Genomic DNA, 10,987 nt, shown 5'->3' with positions numbered 1-10,987 from the left:
CATTTAACTTGGACACTTACCCTGGGAATTTTATTTGGCCATTAATAAAACTGCTATCTATCTATATTCATCTTGGGATTATGCATGTTTATATGTTCAAGAAAATAAGTCTAAAAGAATATTTACCAAAATATTTACAGCATTGCTGAGACCTCAGGTAATTACATCTGGGAACTATCAAAATAGAGCACACCAAAGTAAGAGAAAGCTGTGTGTGTGGTGGCACACGCCTGTAGTTCCAGGTCTTTGGGAGGCTGAAGCAGGAAATCCAGGAGTCCACAGCCAGGCTGGGCAACACAGTGAAATCCTGTCTCAAAAACAAAACAAAATCCCAATTCCATTACAAATACACCTATCGATATATTAAAAATAAAAGTTGGAGTTTTATAAACCTGTAAAATCAATCAATTATGAATGATGATTATTATATTTGCTTCTGAAATAAACTTTCAATTTGTTGAGCAACATTGGAAAACATTTATAAATGCATGTGGGCATAAATTCCATATACTGAACATTTATTTGAAAGACATTTTAATGCTTGTATTACTCAGATACTACCTATGACAAATGTGCTTTAATTGTAATTTTTTTAAGCCTTAGGACATTTCTGAAACCAAATTTCCTCATGTGAAAAAGTCATATTTGAACCTCTCTCTCCCTATTTCTCTCCTTGAAAAATATACAAGATAGATATTTTCATTCATAAAAAATACAACTGATTTTTTGACAGGCAATCAAAGTCACATTTGTGTCATCAAATATACTATAAAATAAAAATACTGTACACTCCAGTTCAAATAATCTCAAAACATAAAAATTTTATTGATTGAAACCAAATAACATAGTCATAGAAAGAGAATACAAAATGTATCTGATTTGAAATTTTAAGAATGCCCATTTAGTACTCATTACAATTGTTTTTATTCATTATCCAAATCTATCTCCCACACTATGAAATAAATCATTATTAATCTGCAGTACAAAGAAAAGCACACAAACCTGGGACTATTATTAAATCATTAAACTCAGAAGCAGACAGAGAAGCTCACATTGGAATTAACTCACATAATACTGCTAGCTCCATTTTAAATTTATTTCTGATATTATTTCTCAATCAAAATACATTCATCATAGGAAAAATGACATAATGTCTTTGCATGTGGTTGTTTCTTAATTTTATTAACGTAATAAAAAGATCTACATTCTGTTAGGGTACCCATTATACTATCTATCTATGGTCTCTTCTTGATACAGAAAGAGATAATCAAGCATGTAAAAAATAAAGAGGTGAAGCAACAATATGACAGTAAAAATAATATGGTATTCACTTTTGATTTCTCTGAAGTAAAAGTGTTTTTTAACAACTGCTATTGGCTCACAGAACTAGAGAAAGTATATTAGAACCTCTGAACTCCTAACAGTGATCTCCTTTGGCTGTTATTTGTCTAAGAAGTGATAAGCTGTATAATTTATAGAAAGTAAGTCACTGAATCCTCCAAAAAATACATCCAGGCAATCTTTCTTCAATGCAAAATAATGAGGTGGTGGGAGTATGATGAAGAAACCAGTCTTCACAAACATCATGTAAGAGAATCCAGCTGTGCTTGTATGGTCTCTAGCTATTTACAAAGAAAAAAGAAAAAAATACAGAAAGTTGGTGAAGGAAGAGAAATTCATATGAAGTGTTGTTTAGAAACATGCAAATAAAAGGGAAAGAATGGCACCAGCAACTTTGTATACCAAACTCATTCACATAGAAATAAAAATAGCACTTAGAATATTTTTCTTTTTATGTTAACATATTAGAATTTATGCTTGCTATTTAAGTTTTCAAATTTGTAAAAAAAAGGGGGGGACTTGTAAATACTACTGTTTTAAATATCTCCAGCTGTTTCATTTTAAATATCACTACATGATAAGATTTTTAAGTTGGGGCATATAGGGGGAGTGCATTTTCCTGGATTGCAAAATCAGTTCTTTCAAAGAAACATAAAATATACTCAAAGATAAATCACAGACCTGGCATCTTCCTTTCCATGTTTTTCTTTACTCTTGGACCAAGAAAACAAAGTATTTCACATGGTCTATATTAAAATGTCAGTGTCTAGGGGTCTCACATTGTGCAATGCTTAATGCTTTACATTAAAGCAACAATGCTATTGCTTTAATTAAAACCATTTTCATTTTCTTCATGATTTAGTTTTTCAGATTCTCTTCATCTTGCCTATGCTTCCTACTGTGAAACATAAGATGTTCAGAAGGAAAATTTAAAGAAGTTAGCTCTGTGATAGACATTTAAAATAAATAATTCATAAAAATGAAGGAAAAATTAGGAAAACCCTTATATACCAGAAAATTATTTTTAAAACACAGACCTTGTTATAGAAATCAAACAACTCCTTGTGATCCAATTCCACAAGAATTTTCTCCAGGCTCTGTAATGAAGGAAAACAAAGAAAAAAATAATTTAGTTGCACATAATTTGCACTGCACCTTTTCTATCTAGCTATCTTTAGAATATGCTGTAATATTATTCTGAGTGTTTTCCTTTTTAGACATACCTACTTTACTCAACCCCACAATTCCTAGAACTCACAAATGCACTTAATAAAACTCCACTTTAACAAAAGGTTTCAACTCTATCAGAATATATGTTCCTTAAGTTGACTCCACAAAGGTTAATAAAATATATGCCAGCAAGAGAACAATTTCATTGTCTATTTTTTTAAGATAAAGATAATACATAAGATTATATTTCATAGTTCTCAGCAGTCCATTTGAAATCTAGTAAATATCATTACACAAAGATACTGGAGGTGGCATATCTGATTGAACTCATTCAGCCATTAATGCCTCACATCAGCACAGCTACTGCCTCCAAGCACTAACCTAACAGTTATGATCTTAACATGCTGAGATTGTTACCTTCTTTAATGTACAGACTCAGCAAAAGTTAACAATTAACACAACATTTTCAAAGCCAAGACTTGAAACACTCTCCTTCATTTCACCTCACTTGCATTAGACAAACCTTTATGGGTGATATGGTTGATAAGTAATACCGTATATGTATGTATGATGATGCTGTAAAGTGCAACATTAAAGTAAACCCAACCTTATTTAATTCAACCTGCTTTCGGTTGATTCTATAATCTGAGGAAACAATTCTAGCTAGTTGCTAAATATTATTGAAGTGTGATTATTTTATTCAATATTCCTCTGGGGAAGTGAAAATTAATGGGGACAGAATTTCAAGAATGTGCAGCCTTGCCCTGATCCTTCTATTAGGCTAACATGACATAAAGTGGTTACTGTGAACTAAAAAAAAGTTGCAAAAGGCAATAATTAGTGTACTTAATTCTAGATCTCAGTTTCTATGTTTCCTTTTTTTCTCTTTTTTTAAAATGTTTTTTTTGTAGGTGTAGATGAACAGCATGCTTTTATTTTATTTTTACGTGGTGCTAAGGATGAAACCCAGTGCCTCACACATGCTAGGCAAGCACCCCGCCACTGAGCTCCAGCCCCAGCCCTGTTTCCCTTTTTTTCTATCTCCAGAAAAATCAACATTTTGAAACCAAGTTATCTCCAGCTAACTCCAGGAAAATCAATGAGGCTATGTAAAGAAACAGCATCTTATACTTCTTCGTGAAGACTAAGCACAAAAGAACAAATTTCACAGTTCTTAATTTTCTTTTATACATTCATTTAAGTAGTCAATCTTTCAAAAATGAAGAAACATAGACCTGTAAAACCTCATCCGGTAGGAATGATATATTATGAATGTTATGTTATATTAGAAAAGTAAGTTGGTAATTGGCACATATTATTAAATCTCCAAAGGTTTAACCAGCATGCCCTAGTAATAATATATGTTCTCCTAGAAGTTAAAGGGGCACAATAGAACTAGATTTGCCCTTAAGATTTAGGGAAGGCAAGGCAATGTTTCACCTCCTTGCCAAGTTAAGAGAAAATAAAAGCTGAACCATTACGTGAATGATTGATTTTTTTTTGTATCCCTGCAAGCAGCACCGAAGACAGGTTCTTGTTCCCTGCATTTTACTTTGTTTCAAGGTGGTATTCCCTAAAATGTTACATTGAGGAAGGAGAGGGGATATACCTATGAGAACACATTTTTTAAAACAACAATAGCCATAGTAACATTAGCAAAATGGTAGATTAGGAAGCTACAAGCTGTCCTTATCCCACAAAGACAAAATAAACAATATATAGAACCAGATCACTTCTGTGAGAACTCTATAGAGACTAGCTGAGAGCCACAGAACTCTAAAAATCACTATAAACCTAAGAATCACTATAAAACCAAGAAGAGATCCCCGGGAAAGCTATAAGAAGTTTTGCAGTATTCAGTGCTTACATTCATGCACCTCTATATGACATAGTGGGACAACCAGGGAGAAATCCCTCATACTGTGGCTCTTCTCTCAGGACAGAAACAAAAGAATGAATCAGTTGTCCAATATTCTTTCTTGTCTGGGGGCTGCCCCCGAAAACTGGTTATCCTCTCACTTTACTGAAAGTACTCACAGGACCAGCACCACATTTAAAAGGAATTTAAAACAGAGGTGAGCACTATATTAGAGTGCTCTGTGGAAGATGCCAGAAACAATGTATCAGAAAGTTTGAGAGGTCCTGGAGGGCACCTAGCTAAGATGGTTGGTTATGGCCTTCCCTCTCACAAAGCCAGTATGCAAAGACTGGGAGGTAGTTGTTTATGAAAGTGTCCACCTCCTAGCAAAAAATTACAGGACATACAAAGAAGCCAGAAACATGACCCATTCAAAGGAACAAAACAACACTCCAAAAATTGAGTCCAAAGAAACCTGAAGAATTTAAAGTTTGTCATAAAGATGCCCAAACTCAGTGAATTATAAGAAAACACATATACAATGAAATAACACCAGGAAAATGATTTAAGAACAAAATAAAATTTCAGCAAAGAGAAAGAAACTATAAAAAAGAATTAAACTGAAATTCTGGAGTTGAAAAATACAATAATTGAACTGATAAATTAATTAGAGGGACTCAACAACAGACTTAAATGGACTCAATGAAGAAACAGTAGACTTGAAGACAAGGCATTTGAAATCACCAATTTACAGGAGTGGGAAAAAAAAAGGAAGACAGCCTAAGGGACAATATCACAAAAATCAATATATGTATTATGAATGTCCCTGGAGAAAAAGAAAGAAAAGATTTGAGAGCAAGAGAAAGGGGCCAAGAAAGCAGGAATAGGGAATGTGTGTGTGTGTAGGGAGCAGGGGATAGAAACAACATTAGGAGATCAAAAAGGCCTCACTGAGATGGTTAAGATTTAGAAGTCACAAAGTAATCAAAAGACAACTTGCAGACTGGGAGAAAACATCTGCAAAGTATAAATATGATAAGAGTTTAAGAATATATAAAGAACTACAAACTTAATAACAAAAAAGAGAACCCCATTTAAGTGATTATAATAGACATTTCTCCAAAGAAAATTAAACAAATTGCAAATAAGCAAATGAAAATATTTTCAACATCATTAGTGACTAGGGAAAAACCAAACCAAAACTACAATGAATACCATTTCACACCAACTATAAAGGGTATAAAAAATGAAAGAAAATAAGTATTGGCAAGGATGGAGAGAAACTGGAACCCTAATATATTGCTGGCAGAGAATGTAAAATGAGTCAATAGCTCTGGAAAATAATTTGGCAGATCCTGATAAAATTAAAACTTACTGTATGTGACTCAGAAATTGCCCTCCTTGGTTGTGTCTCTGTGTGTGTGTGTGTGTGTATCCAAAATAAATGAAAACAGAGACTTAAGTGGATAGTTGTATGCCAGTGTTTGAAGCAGAATTATTTATAAAAACCAAATGGGAGGGCTGGGGATGTGGCTCAAGCAGTAGTGTGCTCGCCTGGCATGCACAGGGTGCTGGGTTCAATCCTCAACACCACATAAAAATAAAATAAAGATATTGTGTAGACCTAAAACTAAAAAATAAATATTTAAAAAAAACAAATGGGAGAAACAACCCAAATGTCTATCAACAGATGAATGAATGAACAAAATGCAATTATAAATGCAATGCAATATTATTCAGCCATAAAAAGAATAAAGTTTTAATACAAGCTACACTGTGAATGAAACTTGTAAACATTATGTTAAGTAAAGTTAGCCAAGTATAAAAGAACAAATACCTTATGATTCCACTAACATTAATCTAGATATCAAGAATAAGTAAGTTTACAGACACACAAAGTAGATTAGATATAACCAAGGGCTGAGAAGAGGGGAATGGGGAGCTATTGCTTATTACATACAGGATTTGTGTATAATGATGGGAAGCTTTGAAAATATAGTGACGGGTATAGCATTGTCAATGTAATTAATGACACTGAATTGTAGGCTTAAAAACAATTAAAATGGCTAATTTTGTTAAACAGATTTTGCCACAAAAAAAAGGAAGGAAAGGAAGCAAACTTGAAGATAACTAAGGGAAGAATATTCCAGGAAGAGCTTGATATGTCTGATAAATATATCTTGCTTCTGAGTGTCCTTTTCAGGAACTATGTTGATATTTTTTCTACTTAACATCCCCACAGGACTAGCATAATTTCACAAAGTAAGTTCATTCATTCATTTACTCACTCAATTCATTAGTTCATCAGCTATTTATAGAGTTTCTATGGTATTTTGATAAGTGTTTGTTATGGGTAGTCCTGGCCCTTTACGGGATTCAGAATCTGGAATTTGGAGTGGAAGCAGGGAATTAGTTATCAGACTAAAAACTGTCTTAAATGTAATGAGATAACAAAATTACAGAGTTATATTTCTTTATAATAAAAGGTAACATCTAAAAATTTAAAGCATGACCTAATAAAATCAGTCAGATTTTTATGGTTTGGATGTGAGGTGTCCCCCAAAAGCTCATGCGTGAGAAATGCAAGAAGGTTTGGAGGAGAAATGATTGGGCTGTAGCCTTAACCTAATTACTTAATTAATCCCTGCTGGAATTTACTGAGTGGTAACTGGAGGCAGGTGGGGTGTGGCTGGAGGAGGTAGTCACTGGGGGTGTAGTTTTCATGTATATTTGTATCTGGCAAGTGGAATCTCTCTCTGTTTTCTGATCATTATGTGAGCTGCTGCTTACAAATGCCACACTCCTCTGCCATGATGTTCTGTCTCACCTTGAGCCCCGAGGAATGGAGCCATCCTTCTAAGGACTAAGACTTCTAAAACTGTGATCCCCAAATAAACTTTTTCTCCTCTATAATTGTTCTAGTTGGGTCTTTTAGTCACAGCAGCAAAAAAGATGACTAAAACACACATGAATAGGGATATGGAAGGAAGGAACAGAAAAGGGTTTTAGAGCAAAGACAATTCCAGAGGAAAGAAGATGAGTGAAGAGTCTGCCATAGAAAAGAGCTTGGTGGGCAAAGGCCACAGAAGGGGTAGAATTTAGGAAAGAAATGTAGCTAGAGAGGAACAAGATACAATACTGCTCCCCTGAAGAAATACTCCAAAGCAGTCAGTGCCTTTGCAAAAGATATTTAAGGGCACATGCTGATGTAATAACAGTTAGGATTTTGATGAAAATATGGTAGAGGAAGCAACATTTTAATGAATATAAGAGACATTGTTGACATTAGTACATTTTTGTATGTGCTTATCATTCTACAACCGTCAGGTTAAGTTCTATTCATGTTAAAGTTCTAACTCCTAGAACCTCGGAATGTGACTGTATTTAGAGATAGAAACCAGAGGTAATTAAGGTAAAATGAGGCCAGAGAGCGTTCTCTAATCCAGCATGACTAGTATCCTCACAAGTGATGAGGTCATAGACACATATTAAAGAAATAATATGTGAAAACCATGAGGAAGATGGTCATTTACTAGCGAAGGAGAGAGGCTTTGGAAGAAACCAACCCTATCCACAGCTTGATCCTGGACTTCTATCCTCTTGAATGGTGAAGAAATGACTTTCTGTTGTTTAAGTCACTTTGTTATGGCAGCCCTAGTGAACTAATTAAGGCCCTATCACCTCCTTTGGGACAGACAAGAGATCTACATTCTGAGATCAATGGAAAGTCACTGGATAGTTTTAGACATAAAAGTGATACAAGAATAGTTACATACTAACAACTTACTTTGACTTTCTTTATTTTTTAATGGATTAGAATTGGACAGCTTGCATGTGGAGAAACCACTTAGGAGGCTATAATTGCATTAGTCCACACAAGAGATAGTGATTTGATCTAACATGATGGCAGCAGTGATAGAAAAATGTAGAAAAAAATTGAGGTTAAGTTTAGAGATACAAGAGATAGCACTTGGCAACAGATTTGAGTTGGAATTAGGAGGTGGTGAAGGAATAAAAGGAGTCAAGAATTACATTCAGGTTTCTAACAAAAAAAACCTGGATGAATGGAACTGGGATTAGAAATACTAGTATAATGGATCTGAAGAAGGTGAGGATAAAAAGTAGTTTCAAGCACAATTAACTTGGTATGTCTGCAAGATTTCCCTGAAAATATAAGAAAATAAGTCTGAAAAGCTGTAAAAGAGATTGAGTTAAGAAATATACATTTGGAAGTCTCTGATAAACTGACGATACTTAAAACTATAAGAGTGGTTGAGATTGCTCAGGAAAAGAATGTAGTATGAGCCTAAGGCTGAGCCCTAAGCAACTCAGTATTTAGGGTAGGTAGGTTTCCAACAAATGTTGAGTATCACCAGGTTCACAAATGTTTCTGGCATGGTATTTTGAAATGTTCAGTAAATATGACATTGCAAAATATATTGGTAAGTTAGTATACAAGCAATAAAATGGGGTGTCTTACTCTTAAAATGGTTCAATCCTCCATTGTGTATAAAACTCATTGAAGTCACTATTATTGTTAACTAAATATACAGAGACTGGAAGATTTACTATCTCTCTCTTTTCTGCCTTATTATAAAATTATAACTAAGAACCCACTTAGGAAACTCATTACTTACATTATCTAAGTGAATCTCACACATTAATACCAAACTTTAATTTAATACCAGAATTTCTATACTTGATCTGAAAATACAGCAAAGTAAAAATGAAAGTACAAAGATTAATAGTCTGCCAGTGTCTTAAGAAAGATGTATTTGTTCATCCATTCCTTTACGTTTTTAATTTGTAATCCTACCTACAATCACCTGTATAATGGTGATTGTAGAGACCCATTAGCAAAATTCCCATGGAAATAGAATTTAATAAGGTCTTCAGAAAGGTCTTACTTGATGAAAGCTGACACTAAAAATATCTTCCATTTTCCCATTAGTTAGGAATTAGGAACACAAATACATTTTTCAAGAGAGAAGTGCACTAACCTCGTCACAAATTATACAAGCAGAAATGTCTTCTAAGTAAAACAGATATAAACTAGATAAGAATTACACCAAATTTACATTGCTTAGCTATTAAATTTAATCTGTATTTCAGAATCAGAAATGATAAAATTATCTTTTCACTCATAAAATCAGGAGGTAGAAAAAAATACCATAAATCTCTTGTGCAAGTCAAATCTAAAAATACTATGCTAGGTATTTAAAGAGGAAGTTTTCTTTTTAATTGTAGAAATGACAGGTGGAGATAAAATTTAGGTGATTATTTCAAGTCCTACTCAATGGGTTTATTGAACAAAAATCACTATACACTATTATTTACTAAATAAACATTTCTATAAATTATATTCTCTATAACTACATATAATTATATGTATAATTATAGATAATTGTAAATATATTCCAGTATTATTTGTTGACTATTGTTCAATAATTAGAAATATAATTTCAGCTCCCACCACAAACTGACTAAATCTCAAAACTCTGCCCATACATCAAAGTGTTAGCCACTTCTGTCATCCATAATATTCAATCAATTAGTAAATATTTAAAGAGTAAAGTACAAGTGTTCATAATAGAAAGATACAAAAGTCATGGGAAGGAATATACTATTTATTGACCAAGGAAAGACCCTTCTCTATGTTTGTAACTAAGTTCCCGAATATGGGAAGAATTTCATGGGATAGTAAGCCAGAAACTGATCCCCTTTCCATCTGTGGAATCAATCTTGGCAATCAAAGGGTTCATACATGTTACAAGGAGCTGTGATTCAAAGTTTGCCAACTTGAGAGTTACATGCAAAAGGATCCTCGGCAGAGGGCAAGAAAAAATATCTTCTTTTCTGTGAGGCAGCTTACTTGCATCATGTCGAAGACCTTTTTTTTTAGTTCTATGACTCAAGAAGATTGAAAAGTATACCTGTATAGGCAACTTAAACTAGTGAACTGAGGTAGCTAGAACTACAAAGTATCAGTAAGAAAGAGCTCGTGAACATACTCTATATACAAAGACATGAAAAATTATACTCTATATGTATAGTAAGAATTGTAATGCATTCCACTGTCATGTATTTAAAAAAATAAAATCAATAAAATAAACCAAAAAAGAAAGCAATCACAATAATAATTTGATATATGATATACATAGTAAATATGTTACTACATATTTTATATATAATAAGATAAATGTGGAAAAAAGATAAAAATAAAAGGTTCATCACTAAAAAAAATAAACTTGAAAGAAGTGATATCTCTGTAGAACTAATAACAAGATAGTTAATTTGCAAAGATTTTTGTGGGAATAAAATATATACTTACAGATAAAAAAAGAACTTAACACCAAAACCAAACCAAACCAAAACAAAAACAACCCAATCAATAAATGGGCTAGGGCTGGGGTTGTGACTCAGTGGTAGCATGTGTGAGGCACTGGGTTCTATTCTTAGAACCACATAAAAACAAATAAATAAAATAAAGGTTTAAAAAAAAGAATGCTTAAAATATAAATAAATGGGCTAAGGAGCTGAACAGACACTTCTCATAAGAAGATATACAATTGATTAACAAATGTATGAAAAAATGTTCAATATCTCTAGTAATTAGAG

General features: G+C 33.2%; 1 protein-coding gene across 1 annotated transcript in view; it reads right to left on the bottom strand.

Moving 5' to 3' along the window:
* Positions 1-795: 795 nt before the first annotated feature.
* Commd10 (COMM domain containing 10) overlaps positions 796-10,987 on the bottom strand; it is a 204,567-nt gene continuing 194,375 nt past the window's right edge. Inside the window, exons 6-7 of the mRNA XM_015488463.2 lie at positions 2,379-2,438; positions 796-1,622 (exon numbers count right to left, since the gene is read on the bottom strand). Coding sequence (XP_015343949.2) covers positions 1,584-1,622; positions 2,379-2,438 — 99 coding nt within the window. The 3' untranslated portion in view covers positions 796-1,583. The remainder of the gene's footprint in view (positions 1,623-2,378; positions 2,439-10,987) is intronic.

Source organism: Marmota marmota, unplaced genomic scaffold, assembly GCF_001458135.2.
Source record: "Marmota marmota marmota unplaced genomic scaffold, marMar, whole genome shotgun sequence".
NCBI classification, from domain to species: domain Eukaryota; kingdom Metazoa; phylum Chordata; class Mammalia; order Rodentia; family Sciuridae; genus Marmota; species Marmota marmota.
The sequence above is the reverse complement of the archived record's forward strand: the minus strand, read 5'-3'. Positions and strand labels throughout refer to the sequence as shown.